Consider the following 22,655-nt stretch of genomic DNA (forward strand, 5'->3'; position numbering starts at 1 on the left):
AGCAGACAACCATCAACCACACAGCCTCACCAGAGAAGGGCCTTTGGCTGTTCATCCACCTCAACCATGATGCCAAGCCAGGATAGGTTCTCCACAACCGGAGACAACCTACTGCAACCTCCCGATCAGGCAAGTACCAAACTTTGTCATGTAAAAAATAAGTTCATTTAATACAGTGAGGTCCGAAAGTATTTTGACAGGGACAGTTGTGTTGTTGTTTTGGCTCTGCACTCCAGAACATTTGGATTTCATATTGAATGAACCGTTTACAAATTACAGCAGTTTTTGTACATACAGTGGGGGAAAAAAGTATTTAGTCAGCCACCAATTGTGCAAGTTCTCCCACTTAAAAAGATGAGAGAGGCCTGTAATTTTCATCATAGGTACACGTCAACTATGACAGACAAAATAAGAAAGAAAAATCCAGAAAATCACATTGTAGGATTTTTTATGAATTTATTTGCAAATTATGGTGGAAAATAAGTATTTGGTCAATAACAAAAGTTTCTCAATACTTTGTTATATACTCTTTGTTAGCAATGACACAGGTCAAATGTTTTCTGTAAGTCTTCACAAGGTTTTCACACACTGTTGCTGGTATTTTGGCCCATTCCTCCATGCAGATCTCCTCTAGAGCAGTGATGTTTTGGGGCTGTCGCTGGGCAACACGGACTTTCAACTCCCTCCAAAGATTTTCTATGGGGTTGAGATCTGGAGACTGGCTAGGCCACTCCAGGACCTTGAAATGCTTCTTACGAAGCCACTCCTTTGTTGCCCGGGCGGTGTGTTTGGGATCATTGTCATGCTGAAAGACCCAGCCACATTTCATCTTCAATGCCCTTGCTGATGGAAGGAGGTTTTCACTCAAAATCTCATGATACATGGCCCCATTCATTCTTTCCTTTAAACGGATCAGTCGTCCTGGTCCCTTTGCAGAAAAACAGCCCCAAAGCATGATGTTTCCACCCCCATGCTTCACAGTAGGTATGGTGTTCTTTGGATGCAACTCAGCATTCTTTGTCCTCCAAACACGACGAGTTGAGTTTTTACCAAAAAGTTCTATTTTGGTTTCATCTGACCATATGACATTCTCCCAATCCTCTTCTGGATCATCCAAATGCACTCTAGCAAACTTCAGATGGGCCTGGACATGTACTGGCTTAAGCAGGGGGACACGTCTGGCACTGCAGGATTTGAGTCCCTGGCGGCGTAGTGTGTTACTGATGGTAGGCTTTGTTACTTTGGTCCCAGCTCTCTGCAGGTCATTCACTAGGTCCCCCCGTGTGGTTCTGGGATTTTTGCTCACCGTTCTTGTGATCATTTTGACCCCACAGGGTGAGATCTTGCGTGGAGCCCCAGATCGAGGGAGATTATCAGTGGTCTTGTATGTCTTCCATTTCCTAATAATTGCTCCCACAGTTGATTTCTTCAAACCAAGCTGCTTACCTATTGCAGATTCAGTCTTCCCAGCCTGGTGCAGGTCTACAATTTTGTTTCAGGTGTCCTTTGACAGCTCTTTGGTCTTGGCCATAGTGGAGTTTGGAGTGTGACTATTTGAGGTTGTGGACAGGTGTCTTTTATACTGATAACAAGTTCAAACAGGTGCCATTAATACAGGTAACGAGTGGAGGACAGAGGAGCCTTAAAACAGAAGTTACAGGTCTGTGAGAGCCAGAAATCTTGCTTGTTTGTAGGTGACCAAATACTTATTTTCCACCATAATTTGCAAATAAATTCATTAAAAATCCTACAATGTGATTTTCTGGATTTTTCTTTCTCTCAATTAGTCTGTCATAGTTGACGTGTACCTATGATGAAAATTACAGGCCTCTCTCATCTTTTTAAGTGGGAGAACTTGCACAATTGGTGGCTGACTAAATACTTTTTTCCCCCACTGTAGTTCCACATTTTAGGGAACCAAAAGTATTTGGACAGATTCTACTAATACTAAACTTTTGACCACTTTAATACAATATAATTGAATTTGTCCAAATACTTTTGGTTCCCTAAAATGTGGAACTATGTACAAAAAGTGCTGTAATTTCAACGGTTCAGCCAATATGGATGAAAATACCCTCAAACACTTGAAACCCTACCTCTTTAAGGAATACCTGGAATGGTATAAAAGTAATCCTTCTCCCCCACCCACCCCCCCCCCCCCCCCCCCCCATAAAAAAAAGGAAAAAAAAGTGGTTGTCCCACTGGCTATCATAAGTTGAATGCACCAATTTGTAAGTCGCTCTGGATAAGAGCGTCTGCTAAATGATGTAAATGTATATGTAAAATCAAAGCTGACAGTCTGCACTTTAACCTCATAGTCATTGCATCATTTCATATCCAAAGTGCTGGAGTACAGAGCCAAAACAACAACAACAATTGTCCCTATCAGGCTCCTATGTGTGTGTGTTGGGCGTTTGATGTCCTCTAAGATAACAGTTTGGGATGATGGCCTCAAAAAATGGATGCTGAGGTCAAATCGGTTTCCGAAACTTTATCTTCACCATCAGTGAAATGCTCTTATGTTTTGAGTGACTTGAGAATATCTTTGTATTGAGATGAAATGTGTCATGATCATTGATGTTTTGATAAGACTAACTGACTGTTGTTTATTATGAATGTACTCGTTTTGTAAACGTTACATGCAGTCCATTTGGTATTTTTAGATAAGATCCCACTGGGCAAAACTGGTTCAATCAATGTTGTTTCCACGTCAACAAAAACATGGTATGTGATGACATTGAATCAACATGTAAAACTCATTGGACTTGCAAAAAGTCATCACCTTTGGTTGATTTCACGTTGAATTAGTTAGTTCACAACTCAACCAAATGTACAGTGGGGAAAAAAAGTATTTAGTCAGCCACCAATTGTGCAAGTTCTCCCACTTAAAAAGATGAGAGAGGCCTGTAATTTTCATCATAGGTACACCTCAACTATGACAGACAAATTGAGAAAAAATATCCAGAATATCACATTGTAGGATTTTTAATGAATTTATTAGCAAATTATGGTGGAAAATAAGTATTTGGTCACCTACAAACAAGCAAGATTTCTGGCTCTCACAGACCTGTAACTTCTTCTTTAAGAGGCTCCTCTGTCCTCCACTCGTTACCTGTATTAATGGCATCTGTTTGAACTTGTTATCAGTATAAAAGACACCTGTCCACAACCTCAAACAGTCACACTCCAAACTCCACTATGGCCAAGACCAAAGAGCTGTCAAAGGACACCAGAAACAAAATTGTAGACCTGCACCAGGCTGGGAAGACTGAATCTGCAATAGGTAAGCAGCTTGGTTTGAAGAAATCAACTGTGGGAGCAATTATTAGGAAATGGAAGACATACAAGACCACTGATAATCTCCCTCGATCTGGGGCTCCACGCAAGATCTCACCCCGTGGGGTCAAAATGATCACAAGAACGGTGAGCAAAAATCCCAGAACCACACGGGGGGGACCTAGTGAATGACCTGCAGAGAGCTGGGACCAAAGTAACAAAGCCTACCATCAGTAACACACTACGCCGCCAGGGACTCAAATCCTGCAGTGCCAGACGTGTCTCCCTGCTTAAGCCAGTACATGTCCAGGCCCGTCTGAAGTTTGCTAGAGTGCATTTGGATGATCCAGAAGAGGATTGGGAGAATGTCATATGGTCAGATGAAACCAAAATAGAACTTTTTGGTAAAAACTCAACTCGTCGTGTTTGGAGGACAAAGAATGCTGAGTTGCATCCAAAGAACACCATACCTACTGTGAAGCATTGGGGTGGAAACATCATGCTTTGGGGCTGTTTTTCTGCAAAGGGACCAGGACGACTGATCTGTGTAAAGGAAAGAATGAATGGGGCCATGTATCGTGAGATTTTGAGTGAAAACCTCCTTCCATCAGCAAGGACATTGAAGATGAAACGTGGCTGGGTCTTTCAGCATGACAATGATCCCAAACACACCGCCCGGGCAACAAAGGAGTGGCTTCGTAAGAAGCATTTCAAGGTCCTGGAGTGGCCTAGCCAGTCTCCAGATCTCAACCCCATTGAAAATCTTTGGAGGGAGTTGAAAGTCTGTGTTGCCCAGCGACAGCCCCAAAACATCACTGCTCTAGAGGAGATCTGCATGGAGGAATGGGCCAAAATACCAGCAACAGTGTGTGAAAACCTTGTGAAGACTTACATAAAACGTTTGACCTGTGTCATTGCCAACAAAGGGTATATAACAAAGTATTGAGAAACTTTTGTTATTGACCAAATACTTATTTTCCACCATAATTTGCAAATAAATTCATAAAAAAATCCTACAATGTGATTTTCTGGATTCTTTTTTCTCATTTTGTCTGTCATAGTTGACGTGTACCTATGATGAAAATTACAGGCCTCTCTCATCTTTTTAAGTGGGAGAACTTGCACAATTGGTGGCTGACTAAATACTTTTTTCCCCCACTGTAAGTCAAAACTAGACATTGAAATGACGTCTGTGCCCAGTGGGATGTGACCATGAGTTATACTACGGCATGATCAGTGTTTCTGAAATCAGATGACACAGAGGGAGGTGTTTTCACTTCTCATAGAAGAACCACAGACAAGACATCCATAGTTTTGATACCCGCGTGTGTCTGTATTTGCATGAGTGTGTGTCTGTGTATTCATGAATGTGTGTGTATACTGAGTGTGTGTGTATTCATGGGTGTGTGTGTGTATTCATGAGTGTGTGTATATGCATGAGTGTGTGTCTGTGTATTCATGAGTGTTTGTGTATGCATGAGTGTGTGTCTGTGTATACATGATTGTGTGTATATGCATGAGTGTGTGTCTGTGTATTCATGAGTGTGTGTATATGTGTTAAGATAATTTATTAACTAACTATTTCAGTGTCTCTGTGCGTCTCCCAAAAGGTTGTAAGGCTTTTGGATCAAGAAACGGACAGAGCTCCCAGTCTGCAATAGTCAGGTCGTCTTTATTCAGAGAATTCTGCCCAGAGAATTCTGTTATCACAATTTCAGAGTCCATCTTTTATACACACACGTCATACAAAAATCCCACCCCGCTTTAGGCTGTATATTTCCACTGTACACATCTTGTAAACTCACACCTGGGTTTATCTCATGTGGTTTTCCTCTGATCTCCTGACCATCAGGTCACACACACACACACACACACACACACACACACAAACACACACACACACACACACGTGTTCTTATCATAGTCTACTCCTTGCTCGGGCAGGCTGCATTCTTTAGTTATCGCCGTCCTCACAATATCCTGCAAGCCTTTTTTCACTCCCCTTTCCCTGTATGTTTTGGGAACCAGTCTCCTGTTATTGGTTTCAATCGTTCTGCACTTCTGCTCGCCTAATTACAAGACACAAATACTCGGTTGCTGTGATGTAAACAAATTTGATTAACTCTCTGAGCTCTAGTCTACTAATTATTCATACATTATTAGTTTAACTGAGGGTGTGACATTTCAGTCATATCTTACTCACACATTTCTTTATCAATATGCATGAGTGTGTGTCTGTGTATTCATGAGTGTTTGTGTATACATGAGTGTGTGTATGTGTATTCATGAGTGTGTTTATATACATGAGTGTGTGTATGTGTATTCATGAGTGTGTGTATATGCATGAGTGTGTGTATATGCATGAGTGTGTGTGTATACATGAGTGTGTGTGTATTCATGAGTGTGTGTGTATTCATGAGTGTGTGTGTATTCATGAGTGAGTGTGTATACACGTGTGTGTGTGTGTGTATTCATGAGTGTGTGTGTATACATGAGTGTGTGTATTTTCATGATTGTGTGTGTATTCATGAGTGTGTGTTTATTCATGAGTGAGTGTGTATACATGAGTGTGTGTGTATTCATGAGTGAGTGTGTATTCATGAATGTGTGTGTATTCATGAGTGTGTGTGTATTCATGAGTGTACGTGTATTCATGAGTGTGTGTGTATTCATGAGTGTGGGTGTATTCATGAGTGTGTGTGTATTCATGAGTGTATGTGTATTCATGAGTGTGTGTGTGTGTGTATTCATGAGTGTGTGTGTATTCATGAGTGTGTGTGTGTGTGTATTCATGAGTGTGTGTGTATTCATGAGTGTGTGTATTCATGAGTGTGTGTGTATTCATGAGTGTGTGTGTATTCATGAGTGTGTGTGTATTCATGAGTGTGTGTGTATTCATGAGTGTGTGTATTCATGAGTGTGTGTGTATTCATGAGTGTGTGTACCTGTTTTATCTGTATCCTTGTTTCTTATCCTGTCCTACGTTAGTACTGAAACTGGAGACGGGTAGTTTCCTTATCGCCTTCAATGAGGAAGTCCCTGTCGGAATCTAACTAGTGTCACCCTGCTATTTGCAAGGGATCTTTCCACATTATAAACGCAGACATTTCACAAGCTCCCCACTATTGCATAATTGATATGTCACATCAAGTACAGTTGGCCTGTCTATAGCGTGTATTTCTATGATAAGTGTAGGGCCAGTGGTTTCCTGACCACCAGTGGCTAAACTGGGTTGTTTCTCTTCCACATACAGACTCATGGCTCAACCAGGAACAGAACGAGACAGGTAGAGTGAGCCGAACCTCTCCACTTCAACTGCATATTTTAAATATGCCCGAAATATGAAATATATGAATGCTAATTTTGCTATACCTGCTTCCCACAACCAAGGGTTTACTGTATAACGGTATTGTGTGTAACTGCCCCCCCCTCTCTCTCTCAGAGCTCTCCTGCCCGTAAACTGGGGATGACCAGGAGACAGAAGGACAGGAGGGTAGGTCCAGTTCCCTTTTTTTCTCCACATAAGGACTAGTGTTGTGAAGCGGTGTGAGCCAAAGCATGCTGCAACTAACATCATAATCAATGATGTCATGTCTTGGTTGCATCTGTCATTGTCAAATAAACCATCAAGTAAGCTCGTACACAATAACTTTACGAACTGTGACTTTGTGACTTCAGCACTTCCTGAGTAAAGCATCCACAGTAGATAACAGGATGGATGTACTTTCAGGACTTTAAAGAGAATGAGAACCCGGAAGAGAAAGGGAAAAGACATAAGGAACAAGAGGTATCGTTGCTATAACATCAGAATTCGGCTTCCTTTCATAGGCTTTTTTGCTACAGCCGGTGGCATTAGTTTGTCCTTTAAGAGTCCCTATTAAAGGTTGATGTTTGTCCGTTTCCTCACACTTCCTCCCACAACCCCCCCCCCCCCCCAGCTCAAGCCGCTGTATAAAGAGCTGCTGTACACCATCACCCACAAGCTGGGGAAGCCAGCCTCGGCAGAGGTCTTCACTGACAACCAGCTCCACCAATACATCAGAGAGGTGACAACCTAACCAGACTCCATTCTAACCCTCTCACAGACCAAATGCTGTGTTCTGATTCTTTTATTGTCCAAATACTAATACAGTACCTTGTTGCTATCAAACTACCCATTCAGGCTTTCTCTATGGCAGAGGATGAACACCAGAGTCTGACAGAGAGGGTCCAGTTCACAGAGGTGAGTAAGCAGAGGAGTTTCATACTTCTAGGAGAAACCATTTGACCCAGCAGTATATACCTATACAGTATCTAAGGGGGTTCTGTCCACAGGAGGTTGGTGGAACCTTAATTAGGGAGAATGGGCCTGTGGTAATGGCTGGAGCGGAATCAGTGGAATGGTATCAAATACATCAAACACATGGTTTCCATGGTTTCCATGTGTTTGATGCCATTCCATTTGCTCCGTTCCAGACATTATTATGAGCCGTCCTCCCCTCAGCAGCCTCCATGGTTCTGTCACATGGAAGAGTCCACCAATTTTATTTCGCCGCTTCTGAGTCTGAGTCTTGTCCACAGCCTCCAGTCTACTGTCTGATGGCCACTGTGAAGGAAGCCAAGGGCATCCTGGGAAAAGACATCAGTGGTACGTCATCCTCACCTCAGATCTGTGAACACAATCAAATGTACTTCAACTATTTTGATTATCTGGAGGTGGCAAGAGAGTTCTGGATTTAGGTTGGTCCGTTTAGGAACCACAGATCTAGCAGTTGTGGTCTGTGAATCCTCCAGTGTGTTATGTTGTCCCCAGGTTTCAGTGATCCATACTGCTTACTGACCATCCTGGAGGATGAGAAGGAGAGCACAACAAGACGGTCCAGACCTAAACCCCGTAAAGCCGTGGTGAAGGACGCCGTCTCAGACGAGGAGGTTTACACGACAGACACCAAGAAACAGACCCTCAATCCCATCTGGAACCAGACCTTCGTATTGTGCGTGAAGGAAAACATTTACATACAACCTAGAACCTATTTGGTATTTTATTAGGATCCCCATTAGCTGTTGCAAAAGCAGCAGCTACTCTTCCTGGGGTCCACACAAAACATAAAACATGACATAATACAGAACATTAATAGACAAGAACAGCTCAAGGACAGAATTATATCAAAAGAAAATTAAAGGCACACGTAGCCTACATATCAATACATACACACAAACTATCTAGGTCAAATAGGGGAGAGGCGTTGTGCTGTGAGGTGTTGCTTTATCTGTTACATACATAGAACATATCTATGAGTTTACTTTACATAGGGTGCCTTGAAATAGCCTGGTCCCAGATCAGTTTGTACTGCCTTGAACGTCCTGATAAAGTAAACACTGAAGCTACTCATCTAGTGTCTTTTAATTGTATTTTTAAAAAGCGTGTTATTTTTTTATTACTATTATTATTATTATTATTATTATTTTAGGGGGTATATCAGCTTTAATATTGCAGATAGATTGTGGCTTCTATCAATGTAATTTTTTGTAAATATATATATTATTTTTAATATATTTAGTGTCTTTCATGAATATTGTCAACCTCTCTCTTCCCCTGGGCTGGTAGGGAGTTTGAAGAAACTGCCAGGGCAAGCTTCCACATGGAGATGTGGTGAGTGACCAGTAATCTACTGTTTGTTTGTAAGGTTGAAGGAAAAAAAACCAACTGAAAATCTTTTTCCATATTAATGTCTGATCAATCTCTCTCTCGTAGGGACAAGGATGAGGAGGTGTCTCTGGCACAGAAGCTGGAGGAGTTCAGAACCAACTTCCATGGACTGAGGAGGTAGAGCTTACTCTCTCTCTCTCTCACACACACACACACACACACACACACACACACACACACACACACACACAGACACACACACACACACACACACAGACACACACACACACACACACACACACACACACACACACACACACACACACACACAATATCCCAATGTTGATTGTTTGTGTTCCCATTCAGGATGATCAAGGATGCTAAGAAATTAAAAGGCCAGGATGATTTCTTGGGAAGCATTGTTCTGAGACTGAAGGTAGAGCAGTTTTAACACACACGCATGCACACATGCTCACCCACCATGATGCTCACCAAGTAACGCTCACTGTGTGTGTGTGTGTGTGTGTGTGTGTGTGTGTGTGTGTGTGTGTGTGTGTGTGTGTGTGTGTGTGTGTGTGTGTGTGTGTGTGTGTGTGTGTGTGTGTGTGTGTGTGTGTGTGTGTGTGTGTGTGTGTGTGTGTGTGTGTGTGTGTGTGTGTGTGTGTGTGTGTGTGAAGGATCTGCATTGTACAGAGGATAACTGGTATGTTCTGGAGCCGAGGACAGAGACGTATCCAGATCGGGGCCAGTGTCATCTGCAGCTCAAGTTCACCCATAAAGAGGTATGGAGCTCAAGTCCATCGCTACAACTCTCCAGTAGCACATAGTGTTTAATAAAGCAGAGGTATTTAAACATAACGTAATGAACACATAAAACCAACGTTGTCAATTTAAATATATGGTCAGACTGATGACAGAAACACCCAAAGAGCAGGGTGGTTTTTCTCTAATAGTAACTGTGAGATACGTGGAAAAAAAACGTGTACTTTTCATTAACAGTAAGTGATAGTTGAACTACATTAAGGTTCTCACGTGTAGCTGGTGATCTACTGTATGACAGTGTGGTGAAAGAAGAAACAGACCCATTACAATATGTGTTTGTCTGTGACAGAGAGACGGGACGTTGAGTGCAGGTCGTAGTGCCTACGTCAACTACTGTGGGATCCTACAGCAGTTTGTCCAGTCACACATCTCTAAGCAACAGGTAACAGTTTGTCCAGTCACACATCTCTTAGCAACAGGTAACAGTTTGTCCAGTCACACATCTCTAAGCAACAGGTAACAGTTTGTCCAGTCACACATCTCTAAGCAACAGGTAACAGTTTGTCCAGTCACACATCTCTAAGCAACAGGTAACAGTTTGTCCAGTCACACATCTCTAAGCAACAGGTAACAGTTTGTCCAGTCACACATCTCTAAGCAACAGGTAACAGTTTGTCCAGTCACACATGTCTTAGCAACAGGTAACAGTTTGTCCAGTCACACATCTCTTAGCAACAGGTAAGTTTGTCCAGTCACACATCTCTAAGCAACAGGTAATAAACGGTTCAGTTCGAACATCTTACAGTCGTACCTGTACATCTAGTGGTTAATCTGTGAAGGCAATACACCTCTCTCTCCCCCAGGGTGGTGGTCCGTGGAAAGGAGACTTGTGTGGGGAAGGACAGACCCTGTTGGAACTATACGCCACTCAGAATGACCTCTCACCTTTCCTGCAGGATCTGGCGTACGTGCCACACACTCAAAACACACACACACTCTACACTCACATACATGTACACGTTGATATACAGTACCAGTCAAAAGTTTGGAAACACCTACTCATTCAAGGGTTTTTCTTTATTTTTACTATTTTCTACATTGTAGAATAATAGTGAAGACATCAAAACTATGAAATAACACATATTGAATTATGTGGTAACCAAAAAAGTGTTAAACAAATCAAAATATATTTTAATTTTAGATTCTTCAAAGTAGCCACCCTTTGCCTTGATGACAGCTTTGCACATTGTCTCAATCAGCTTCACCTGGAATGCTTTTCCAACAGTCTTGAAGGAGTTCCCACATTTGCTGAGCACTTGTTGGCTGCTTTTCCTTCACTCTGCGGTCCATCTCATCCCAAACCATCTCAATTGGGTTGAGGTCGGGTGATTGTGGAGGCCAGGTCATCTGATGCAGCACTCCTATCGCTCTCCTTGGTCAAAAAGCCCTTACACAGCCTGGAGGTGTGTTTTGGACTCATCAGATCAAAGGACAGATTTCCACAGGTCTAATGTCCATTGCTCGTGTTTCTTGGCCCAAGCAAGTCTCTTCTTATTATTGGTGTCCTTTAGCAGTGGTTTCTTTGCAGCAATTTGACCATGAAGGCCTGATTTACACAGTCTCCTCTGAACAGTTGATGTTGAGATGTGTCTGTTACTTGAACTCTGTGAAGCATTTATTTGGGCTGCAATCTAAGGTGCAGTTAACTCTAATGAACTTATCCTCTGCAGCAGAGGTAACTCTGGGTCTTCCTTTCCTGTGGCGGTCCTCATGAGAGCCAGTTTCATCATAGCGCTTGATGGTTTTTGCGACTGGATTGACTGACTTCCATGTCTTAAAGTAATGATGGACTGTCGTTTCTCTTTGCTTATTTGAGCTGTTCTTTCCATAATATGGACTTGGTCTTTTACCAAATAGGGCTATCTTCTGTATACCTACCTTGTCACAACACCACTGATTGGCTCAAACGCATTAAGAAGGAAAGAAATTCGACAAATTAACTTTTAACAAGGCACACCTGTTAATTAAAATGCATTCCAGGTGACTACCTCATGAAGCTGGTTGAGAGAATGTCAAGCGTGTGCAAAGCTGTCATCAAGGCAAAGGGTGGCTACTTTGAAGAATCTCAAATATAAAATATATTTAGATTTGTTAAACACTTTTTTGGTTACTACATGATTCCATATGTGTTATTTCATAGTTTTGATGTCTTCACTATTATTCTACAATGTAGAAAATAGTAAAAATAAAGAAAAACCGTTGAATGAGTAGGTGTGTCCAAACTTTTTGACTGGTACTGTCTGTCTTATAGGAAGTGGGTGGCCTACAGTAAACTTTACCAGAGTTTAGAGGTGGACTCCTCACTGCTGCTGCAGCAGCTGACCAGTATAGAATACCACTGGCACCAGCAGGAGCTGCCCTACCAACAGGTAACACAGGCCTTCCTTTGCTTATATGACATATTATACACTGTGTATGATCTACTAATGAAATAAACACATGAACATATGTACAGAAACAGGAGCTAGGGGACTCTCTCCATGGTTTCCTGCAGTACGGATTGTGTCTCGTGGCCAAATACCGAGACATATTTCCCCCAACGCAGGACGCTAACCCTCGCCTACACACACTGCTCAGGTACCCTGCTTGCGAGTGTGTGTGTGTGTGTGTGTGTGTGTGTGTGTGTGTGTGTGTGTGTGTGTGTCATATCTTATGTGTTTAAAACAGATCAAATGAACAAACTGTGTGTTGTAGGATCCTGTCTCAGATATGTAAGACGCGGGCGTTTCAGAAGCTGAACCCAGCTCAGTTTGACCTGCATGACAATGTCAACGACGCTGTACATGTGAGTACATATAGAAAGACCACTTTAAAGACTACAGTTAATATTGTATTAACTATCTGTTAAAGGATCCACAGAGCTGAAAGTCTTTGTTTGCCTCAGTCTGGTACACAGGAGTGGTTCACCATAAAGAAAGGGTTACATCAGCCCATGACCAAGGTAGGCTACATACAAAGGAAGAGACTCCTCCCACATATCACTTTCAAAGCACATCAAGCATTTCTTTACCCACATTCTGTAACTTTATCTCTCTTTCCACATTCTGTAACTTTATTCCCCCCTCCTCCTCCTCGTCCCCCTCTTCCCCCCTCCTCCTCCTCCTCCTCCCCCCTCCTCCTCCTCCTCACAGGACCTGACAGCGACCGTGAGTGCTCTCTCTAGGCTGATAGGTGAAGTGCAGGAGGACATCAAGCACAACAAGGACAGCTGGAATAGAGTGTTTGTCAGGTAGGAGACAGAACGTCTGTATGGAGGGAGGTGACATTATCTGTCTTGAATATGAAGAAGGTATGTCTGTTAATCACATGAATGGACTTGAATGGGTTTCTTTCTCTCTCTCTCTCTCTCTCTCTCTCTGTAGTGCTGTGCAAGTTGATGTGTTCACTGTAGTCTACCAAAAGCTGGACTCCCTGGTAAGTGGCTGTGAAAGAAAACTGCATTACTCTCTATCTCTCTTTCTTCCTGCTGTATAACTCTCTCTGTGAAAGAAAACTGCATTACTCTCTATCTCTCTTTCTTCCTGCTGTATAACTCTCTCTCTCTCTCTCTCTCTCTCTCTCTCTCTCTCTCTCTCTCTCTCCTCTCTCTCTCTCTCTCTCTCTCTCTCTCTCTCTCTCTCTCCCTCTCTCTCTCTCTCTCTCTCTCCCTCTCTCTCTCTCTCTCTCTCTCTCTCTCTCTCTCTCTCTCCCTCTCTCTCTCTCTCTCTCTCTCTCTCTCTCTCTCTCTCTCTCTCTCTCTCTCTCTCTCTCTCTCTCTCTCTCTCTCTCTCTCTCTCTCTCTCTCTCTCAGTTGGCGGGGGAGGTGAGGGAAACCCTAAACCTGTTGGAGGGTAAGATGGAGCAGAGTCTAGCCAATGGCCTGTTCCCTCTCTACCTGAGTCTACAGGCCATCCACAAAGACAAGGCCTTCCTACAGAAAAGGTCAGAGGTTACTCCCTTATACTACATACCCAGTAGCAACAAACCCTCTAAACTGGGCGCGCAGCTCCCCTCGATTGCCGTGCTGAAGAAATATGAGCCTGCACACAGAAGCACGAGTTTGAACTTCACTCAACATTCTATAGTTTTCCCCCTTTAGTTAACACTATCAACGTTTTGCTCTACTGTGGGAATTTAAATAGTAATATACCGAAACAAAACACACTATGCTAGATTTAGTATGCAAAACTAACTGTTCAAGAGATTTTCTTGTAGGCAGAGCGCATTGGAGTAGGATTCTATTCCATTGACAGCCTTGTACACAGACTAGTGCCCCATAACTAATCAGACTTGCAGTAGGCCTATATGCAAATAGCGATTGCAAAATATGTATCTGTGCCATTCACTTTGAACTGGACTGTGTTAAGGCAACAGTATGAATGGTCGGGAGTATGCGCTTGTTTTGAGATGAAAGTGAGAGCTGCATTTAGCCAAATGTTCACATTTGTTCATATCCTTTGCTAGTTAGTGAATTATTAGCCCAGTTATAGATAATTTGTAGTCAGCAATAGGGGAGTGATTGCTTCCTACAACAGCACAAAACGTGTGCATTTCTAGACATCTTTGAAAAGTGAGTCAGGTAAAGAGCTTTTTTTTATGTCTTAAAGAGGAACTGTTGTATTTTGAGACAGTCTTGAATAAGCTAAGTAGCCAATAGGCAGAGCGTAGCATAATTAGTCTCATTCTCTGTAATAATGGTATGGGAATAATAATGCATTTTATTTTGTAAAGTGATTTCTTGCATCAAACAACATTTTCAGTCACCTCCTTGTCTGAAGGACAAGTGGATAAACAGGTTAATGTCAAGCCCTGCATGTGTTTTTTCTCTCCAAAAGTCTCATGGAATGTAGGCCTACACTGAACACCACACATTAGCTGCTACAGTAGGCTGAATGATAGAACAGCTATTTCCATGTTAAAATGTTATGGGATGCGTTTTTCTCCATTGTTTTTGGTGGTAGGCCACTCTGGTAGGCCTACATTATGATCAAATAGCCACAGTAGCCGACTTGGCAGTGTTCACAGTAAACGGCAACGTTCAAGTTTGCACTGAGCAAAAATTGAGTGAACATTGCTCAGTAGTACACATTACTTACTCCCTTATACTATATACCCAGTACTACATACTGCTAACACACTACTCCCTGATACATACTCAGTACTTCACATTACTACACAATATACACTGAGTGTACAAAACATTAAGAACACCTTCCTAATATTGAGTTACACCCTCCCTCCCCTCAGAACAACCTCAGTTCAAAGGCACTTAAAATATTTTGTCTTGCCCATTCACCCAATGAATGGCACACATACACAATCCATGTCTCAAGGCTTAAAAATCCAAGACAAAAAAATGTAATTGCCTTTGAACTGAGTATGGTAGTAGGTGCCAGGCTGTTGCGGTGACCTTATTACCGTCACTCCGGCAGTCACGAGTCATGAAGGCAGTCAAATTCCACATGACCGTTTAGTCATGGTAATTAGGCTTCTCCAAGCTCTGATGCTGCTGCTGGTCATTAGTAGCCTACCAAACTTGCTAACTGCCTGGTACTCAGCAGTGGTGGAAAAAGTACTAAATTGTCATACTTGAGTAAAAGTAAAGATACATTTACATTTACATCATTTAGCAGACGCTCTTATCCAGAGCGACTTACAAATTGGTGCATTCAACTTATGATAGCCAGTGGGCCAACCAATTTATAAAAAAAAAATATGGGTGGGTGGGGGAGGGGTAGAAGGATTACTTTATACTATTCCAGGTATTCCTTAAAAATGAAAGTCACCCAGTAAAATACAACTTGAGTAAAAGTCTAAAAGTATTTGGTTTTAAATATACTTAAGTATCAAAAGTTAATGGAATTGCTAAAATGTACTTAAGAAGCAAAAGTAAAAGTATAAATCATTTCAAATTCCTTATATTAAGCAAATGTTTTTTTTTTTTTTTACGGATAGCCAGGGGCACACTCCAACAGTCAGACATCATTTACAAATGAAGCATTTGTGTTTAGTGAGTCCGCCAGATCAGAGGCAGTAGGGATGACAAGGAATGTTCTCTTGATTTACATTTACGTCATTTAGCAGACGCTCTTATCCAGAGCGACTTACAGTTTGTGCATACATTATTCTTTTTTATTTTCATACTGGCCCCCCGTGGGAATCGAACCCACAACCCTGGTGTTGCAAACACCATGCTCTACCAACTGAGCTACCTCCCTGCCGGCCATTCCCTCCCCTACCCTGGACAACGCTGGGCCCCATTGGTCTCCCGGTTGCGGCCAGCTACAGCAGAGCCTGGATTCGAACCAGGATCTCTAGTGGCACAGCTAGCACTGCATGCCTTAGACCACTGCGCCACTCGGGAGATTAGTGTGTGAATTGGTACTTTTGGGTGACAGGGAAAATGTATGGAGTAAAAAGTACATTATTTTCTTTAGGAATGTAGTGAAGTAAAAGTAAAAGTTGTCCAAAATATAAATAGTAAAGTAAAGTACAGATACCCCATAAAACGACTTAAGTACTTTACACCACTGGTACTCAGCACTCTATTGTCCCTCTAATCACTCTGACATCAATGCAAATGTTTTCGAAAATCTAATCAAACACTTCATGAGAGCTCATTAGCTCATGCTGCGCAACATTTCTATAGGCTATGCAATTGCGGGATAAAACTGAGTTATGGCCTCTATTAAAAAGAGGAGGATCCCATCAACTTTCTATAGGCTAGGCCTACTATATTTATTTATCTACTTTCCTAATATTAAGCACATTGCTTATATTTACAGCAGGAGTATAGCCTACCTGGCTGGCATGAAAATAATCCAAGGGGAAAAGCGTCCTCTATTTGCTATTTAAGTGCATAGATGACTTGTATTTTTTCCCACTGCCCGTTTCGATACAGGTGCATGATAATGGTCCATTCTAAATCAAAACAAATTTCACACATATATTATTTAATATATGTGAAGACAAGATTAAATCAAGAATAGTCTGATGGGTGACAATATTAGCCCATCACTTGTGAATTATATATTATCACTTGTGAATGATGCCCAGCATAAGAAACAATGCCTTTTTTTGTGACTTGTTCGATATAGTCGTATCACAACTAAAGTGGCCAAATAACGTCTTAAAATGAAGCACATTAATCCGCTTTACAAGGAGCATAACCGGCATATATAAGCAGCGCGTGAGTTTCAAGTTTGGGGAAGATCATTTTCACCATAAAAATGCACCTTTATAATAAAAGCAGTACATGCATAATTGCATTTGCAGTCACTTTTGATAATGGTGTTTTCCCCTAATGGAACATTCGCGCTTATAGCCTACTACCATGTGCGCATTGCTGCGCTTATAATGTGAATAAATAGCCGAATAGTTTATCAACATTTTAAGCTAAACGTGCTGATCTGTTGCGTCAGCCACATTGCATTAAAAAAGGTTTTTTTGACGCTAGTGGTTGAATTAATTTTGGATCCCATCGCATCCCACAACTGTCCCAGACTATGTTTGGAATATTGATTTCTCGCACAGAATAGAAGGTCAACTTTTGTACTATGGGGGATAGTAGATTGACATAGGCTAGTGCTTTTGCTGTTCATTAGGCCTACTCATCTTGTTGGCTGACGAAAAGTAAATGTGGACAGTTCTTCCAACATCTTCAACATGCACCTCGGAATTGGATAAGGACGCGCGCAGTTGTGTCCCGGATGTGTCTGTCTTTACTTGTAGACTGTGAGAAAGACCCGATCACGTGACGGAGAGCGGTGTACACTCAGGGAGAAGGGCACAACGCAGCACTCCGGGCCGCAAAAGGCATGGATATTTTTAGGGTGCATTACGGCCACAAAGGGGATGCCGCTGTGAAATTCGAGGCATTATCAAGTGCTTGTCAAATTGTGAATTAGAGACTATTGGAGTGTGTACAGCCTGCACAAAAAAACAAAGCAGAGCTCATGCCTTTCAAGCGACTTTTTTTTCAAACTCAATATTAGGAAGGTGTTCCTAATGTTTGGTACACTCAGTGTAGAGCTAAGGATGTCGTGTTGTTTCAGGGTTAAACTGTTGGAGCTGACTAACTTCCATGAGGGCTTCCGTGACGCGCTTCCCTATTGGTTAAACAAGGCCTTCAGTACCACTCAGGACAGGGTGGAGAGAGCTGTACAGGTGGACCAGGTAGCATACTATTGCAACACTACACCTAGAATAGAATAGATACCAGGTAATATTTACTGTATTTACCCCCCCCTCTCTCCTCTCTTTCCCCAGCTGCAGCCGCTGCAGTCAGGGATGGTGCCCATCAAACACAGCTCGTCAGCGGTAGACCTGGTGGCCTGTATCCAGCCCATCTGTCAGCTATGGGAGCAGCTCTCCTGGCCAGAACCTGAGGAGGCCTTCATGCTCATGGTCAAACTCACCGAGGTAGTGTATCATAAACATGCATTATCATGCATTATCATGCAAGTACATATAGTATCTCATCGTAACCAGACGAGAACATGCTCTGTCATACATTATCATACACGCATTTAATATTGTTGGCATACAAGTTTTAGCTCATTTTAATGTGTTTGCGTGTGGGTTCAGGACGTGTGCAAGATCGTGGTGAACTACTGTCGTATCCTGAAGGAGCGGGTCAGAGTGCTGTCTGAGAACTCTGACCACAGCAGCGCTGTCAACAGGGTGAAGGAAATAACACTCCTCCCTCTATCTATTCCACTTTCATTCCTCTCTGCTCCATCTCTTTCTTTCCTCTTTTCCTTCTCTCTCCTTCTACTTGTGTCCATCTCAATCACATTTTTTTTTTGTCTATCACCTTTTCTCTCAACTACATTGTGTTAATTTCCACCTCTCTGTGTCTCCCCCCCCCCCCCCCCCCCCAGCTGTGTGTAGTAGTGAATGACCTGGAACACCTGAGGTCGGTGCTGACCCGCCTTCCCCAGCAGCTCAACTGGGCAGGGCTTCGAGAACGCACCCGTGACGTGATAGGGGACCCTCAGTTCCACAACGTGCTCCCCTCACAGCTGCAGCATACACAGGGGGTCCTCAACCGAGAGATACGCTCCGCCTTAGAGACCGTTGGACGGAAGGTAGGAGGAGAGAGGGCTGGGGAGGGGTTAGTTGGAGCGGAGTGTAGAGAGACCCAGACCATATTGATACATTGGCCTATAGTCTCCTTCTTCAATATAGAATTTGAAGTCTCTCTGTCTCTCTCTAGCTGAATTCAGATATTGAGACGTACGTCCGCAGCATGTCTACCCGACACAGACTCCCCTCCAAGTCCACTGAAGATGTAAGAAACTGTCATCATTAGCCATTTCCAATTCAGCGATACTGGATTTATAAACAACCATTTCCTTTTGTGTTATGAGGGCCCTGTGTTTTGGGTTATCATGTCACATGACCTAGATTTTAACCTTTATCTCCAGAAATTAGAATGAAAGCAATAGAGTACCACAGTATGAGTCATAATACCCATAAAACCTAGCGGTCAAACAGGAAAATGGTTCCAATCATTTTTCCACCATTCATTTTTCCCATAGGGGATTTTAGAAACACTTAAAATAAAGGCTGTGTTTCATGTAGGCTTATCCTGGCGTGACGTTTTGATAACCGTGTAAATCTCTCTTGGACAAGGTGACTTTTATCAATACATTTGCCTGTATTTCCCCCCCCCCCCCCAAAAAAAAAAAAAATGAAATGCTAATTAGTTGCTAATGTGGCTATCATAAAGAACTACAAATGCCATGATGCTCTGGATGAGCCTGCCGAATCGAGGCAAAGGTAAGAATCTCTGGATTAACTATCTAACGTTAGCTAAATTGACAATTCTGTGAACTGTCTTGGGCAAGTTTTCAATTTACACAATACCTGTTAGAAAAGGTGTCAGCTAGAGATGATGTGCAGGAATTTGTAGTTTAGCATGATGTCTACTTTGATGCTAATTTAGCATTTTCGAATCTGAGAGTAAATAAATCAAATCAAATCAAATTTTATTGGCCACATGCGCCGAATACAACAGGTGCAGACATTACAGTGAAATGCTTACAGCCCTTAACCAACAGTGCATTTATTTTAAATAAAAAAGTAAAATAAAACAACAACAAAAAGTGTTGAGAAAAAAAGAGCAGAAGTAAAAGAAAATAACAGTAGGGAGGCTATATATACAGGGGGGTACCGGTGCAGAGTCAATGTGCGGGGGCACTGGCTAGTTGAGGTAGTTGAAGTAATATGTACATGTGGGTAGAGTGAAAGTGACTATGCATAGATAATTAACAGAGTAGCAGCAGCGTAAAAAGATGGGGTGGGGGGTGGGGTGTGGGGGCAGTGCAAATACTCCGGGTAGCCATGATTAGCTGTTCAGGGGTCTTATGGCTTCGGGGTAGAAGCTGTTGAGAAGTATTTTGGACCTAGACTTGGCACTCCGTTACCGCTTGCCGTGCGGTAGCAGAGAGAACAGTCTATGACTAGGGTGGCTGGAGTCTTTGACAATTTTGAGGGCCTTCCTCTGACACCGCCTGGTATAGAGGTCCTGGATGGCAGGAAGCCCCAGTGATGTACTGGGCCGTACACACTACCCTCTGTAGTGCCTTGCGGTCAGAGGACAAGCAGTTGCCATACCAGGCGGTGATGTAACCAGTCAGGATGCTCTCGATGGTGCAGCTGTAGAATTTTTTGAGGATCTGAGGACCCATGCCAAATCTTTTCAGTCTCCTGAGGTGGAATAGGCTTTGTCGTGCCCTCTTCACGACTGTCTTGGTTTGTTTGGACCATGATAGTTCGTTGGTGATGTGGACACCAAGGAACTTGAAGCTCTCAACCTGTTCCACTACAGCCCCGTCGATGAGAATGGGAGCATGCTCAGTCCTCTTCTTTTTCCTGTAGTCCACAATCATCTCCTTTGTCTTGGTCACGTTGAGGGAGAGGTTGTTATCCTGGCACCACACGGCCCGGTCTCTGACCTCCTCCCTATAGGCTGTCTCATCGTTGTCGGTGATCAGGCCTACCACTGTTGTGTCGTCGGCAAACTTAATGATGGTGTTGGAGTCGTGCCTGGCCATGCAGTAATGGGTGAACAGGGAGTACAGGAGGGGACTGAGCACGCACCCCTGAGGGGCCCCCGTGTTGAGGATCAGTGTGGCAGATGTGTTGTTACCTACCCTTACCACCTGGGGGCGGCCCGTCAGGAAGTCCAGGATCCAGTTGCAGAGGGAGGTGTTTAGTCCCAGGATCCTTAGCTTAGTGATGAGCTTTGAGGGCACTATGGTGTTGAATGCTGAGCTGTAGTCAATGAATAGCATTCTCACGTAGGTGTTCCTCTTGTCCAGGTCGGAAAGGGCAGTGTGGAGTGCAATAGAGATTGCATCATCTGTGGATCTGTTGGGGCGGTATGCAAATTGGAGTGGGTCTAGGATTTCTGGGATAATGGTGTTGATGTGAGCCATGACCAGCCTTTCAAAGCACTTCATGGCTACAGACGTCAGTGCTACGGGTCGGTAGTCATTTAGGCAGGTTATCTTAAGTGTCCTTGGGCACGGGGACTATGTTGGTCTGCTTGAAACATGTTGGTATTACAGACTCAGGAAGGGAGAGGTTGAAGATGTCAGTGAAGACACCTGCCAGTTGGTCAGTCAGGGACATGTTGAAAATGTCAGCATATGCTCGGAGTACACATCCTGGTAATCCGTCTGGCCCTGCGGCCTTGTGAATGTTGACCTGCTTAAAAGTCTTACTCACATTGGCTACGGAGAGCGTGATCACATAGTCATCCGGAACAGCTGGTGCTCTCATGCATGCTTCAGTGTTGCTTGCTTCGAAGCGAGCATAGAAGTGGTTTAGCTCGTCTGGTAGGCTTGTGTCACTGGGCAGCTCACGGCTGTGCTTCCCTTTGTAGCCTGTAATAGTTTTCAAGCCCTGACACATCCGACGAGCGTCAGATCCGGTGTAGTACGATTCAATCTTAGTCCTGTATTGACTCTTTGCCTGTTTGATGGTTCGTCGGAGGGCATAGCGGGATTTCTTATAAGCGTCCGGGTTAGAGTCCCGCTCCTTGAAAGTGGCAGCTCTACCCTTTAGCTCAGTGCGGATGTTTCCTGTAATCAATGGCTTCTGGTTGGGGTATGTACGTACGGTCACTGTGGGGACGACATCATCGATGCACTTATTGATGAAGCCAGTGACTGATGTGGTGTACTCCTCAATGCTATCTGAAGAATCCCGGAACATGTTCCAGTCTGTGCTAGCAAAACAGTCCTGTAGCTTAGCATCTGCGTCATCTGACCACTTTTTTATTAACCGAGTCACTGGTGCTTCCTGCTTTAGTTTTTGCTTATAAGCAGGAATCAGGAGGATAGAGTTATGGTCAGATTTGCCAAATGGAGGGCGAGGGAGAGCTTTGTATGCGTCTCTGTGTGTGGAGTAAAGGTGGTCTATAGTTTTTTTTCCTCTGGTTGCACAATTAACATGCTGGTAGAAATTAAGTAGAATGGATGTAAGTTTCCCTGCATTAAAGTCCCCGGCCACTAGGAGCGCTGCCTCTGGATGAGCGTTTTCCTGTTCACTTATGGCCTTATACAGCTCATTGAGTGCAATCTTAATGCCAGCATTGGTTTGTGGTGGTAAATAGACAGCTATGAAAAATATAGATGAAAACTCTCTTGGTAAATAGTGTGGTCTACAGCTTATCATAAGATACTCTACCTCAGGCGAGCAAAACCTCGAGACTTCCTTAGTATTTGATTTTGTGCACCAGCTGTTGTTTACAAATATACACAGACCGCCAACCCTTGTCTTACCGGAGTCAGCCGTTCTATCCTGCCGATGTAGCGTATAGCCCGCTAGCTGTATGTTGTCCATGTCGTCGTTCAGCCACGACTCGGTGAAACATAAGATATTACCGTTTTTAATGTTCCGTTGGTAGGATAACCGTAATCTTAGGTCATCCAATTTA

General features: G+C 43.1%; 1 protein-coding gene across 1 annotated transcript in view; it reads left to right on the forward strand.

Moving 5' to 3' along the window:
• The window catches only part of LOC311132837 (protein unc-13 homolog D-like), a 26,533-nt gene continuing 3,878 nt past the window's right edge, over positions 1-22,655 (forward strand). Inside the window, exons 1-26 of the mRNA XM_084166191.1 lie at positions 1-129; positions 6,530-6,562; positions 6,719-6,769; positions 7,007-7,063; positions 7,215-7,322; positions 7,439-7,498; positions 7,837-7,903; positions 8,069-8,249; positions 8,864-8,908; positions 9,011-9,082; positions 9,272-9,341; positions 9,583-9,687; positions 10,017-10,109; positions 10,531-10,631; positions 11,979-12,096; positions 12,183-12,304; positions 12,422-12,512; positions 12,612-12,668; positions 12,859-12,956; positions 13,090-13,141; positions 13,518-13,648; positions 17,761-17,881; positions 17,975-18,127; positions 18,293-18,388; positions 18,589-18,795; positions 18,924-18,998. Coding sequence (XP_084022317.1) covers positions 67-129; positions 6,530-6,562; positions 6,719-6,769; positions 7,007-7,063; positions 7,215-7,322; positions 7,439-7,498; positions 7,837-7,903; positions 8,069-8,249; positions 8,864-8,908; positions 9,011-9,082; positions 9,272-9,341; positions 9,583-9,687; positions 10,017-10,109; positions 10,531-10,631; positions 11,979-12,096; positions 12,183-12,304; positions 12,422-12,512; positions 12,612-12,668; positions 12,859-12,956; positions 13,090-13,141; positions 13,518-13,648; positions 17,761-17,881; positions 17,975-18,127; positions 18,293-18,388; positions 18,589-18,795; positions 18,924-18,998 — 2,427 coding nt within the window. The 5' untranslated portion in view covers positions 1-66. The remainder of the gene's footprint in view (positions 130-6,529; positions 6,563-6,718; positions 6,770-7,006; positions 7,064-7,214; positions 7,323-7,438; positions 7,499-7,836; positions 7,904-8,068; positions 8,250-8,863; positions 8,909-9,010; positions 9,083-9,271; positions 9,342-9,582; positions 9,688-10,016; positions 10,110-10,530; positions 10,632-11,978; positions 12,097-12,182; positions 12,305-12,421; positions 12,513-12,611; positions 12,669-12,858; positions 12,957-13,089; positions 13,142-13,517; positions 13,649-17,760; positions 17,882-17,974; positions 18,128-18,292; positions 18,389-18,588; positions 18,796-18,923; positions 18,999-22,655) is intronic.

The sequence above is a fragment of the Coregonus lavaretus genome (assembly GCF_964263955.1).
Source record: "Coregonus lavaretus genome assembly, chromosome: 1".
NCBI lineage: Eukaryota > Metazoa > Chordata > Actinopteri > Salmoniformes > Salmonidae > Coregonus > Coregonus lavaretus.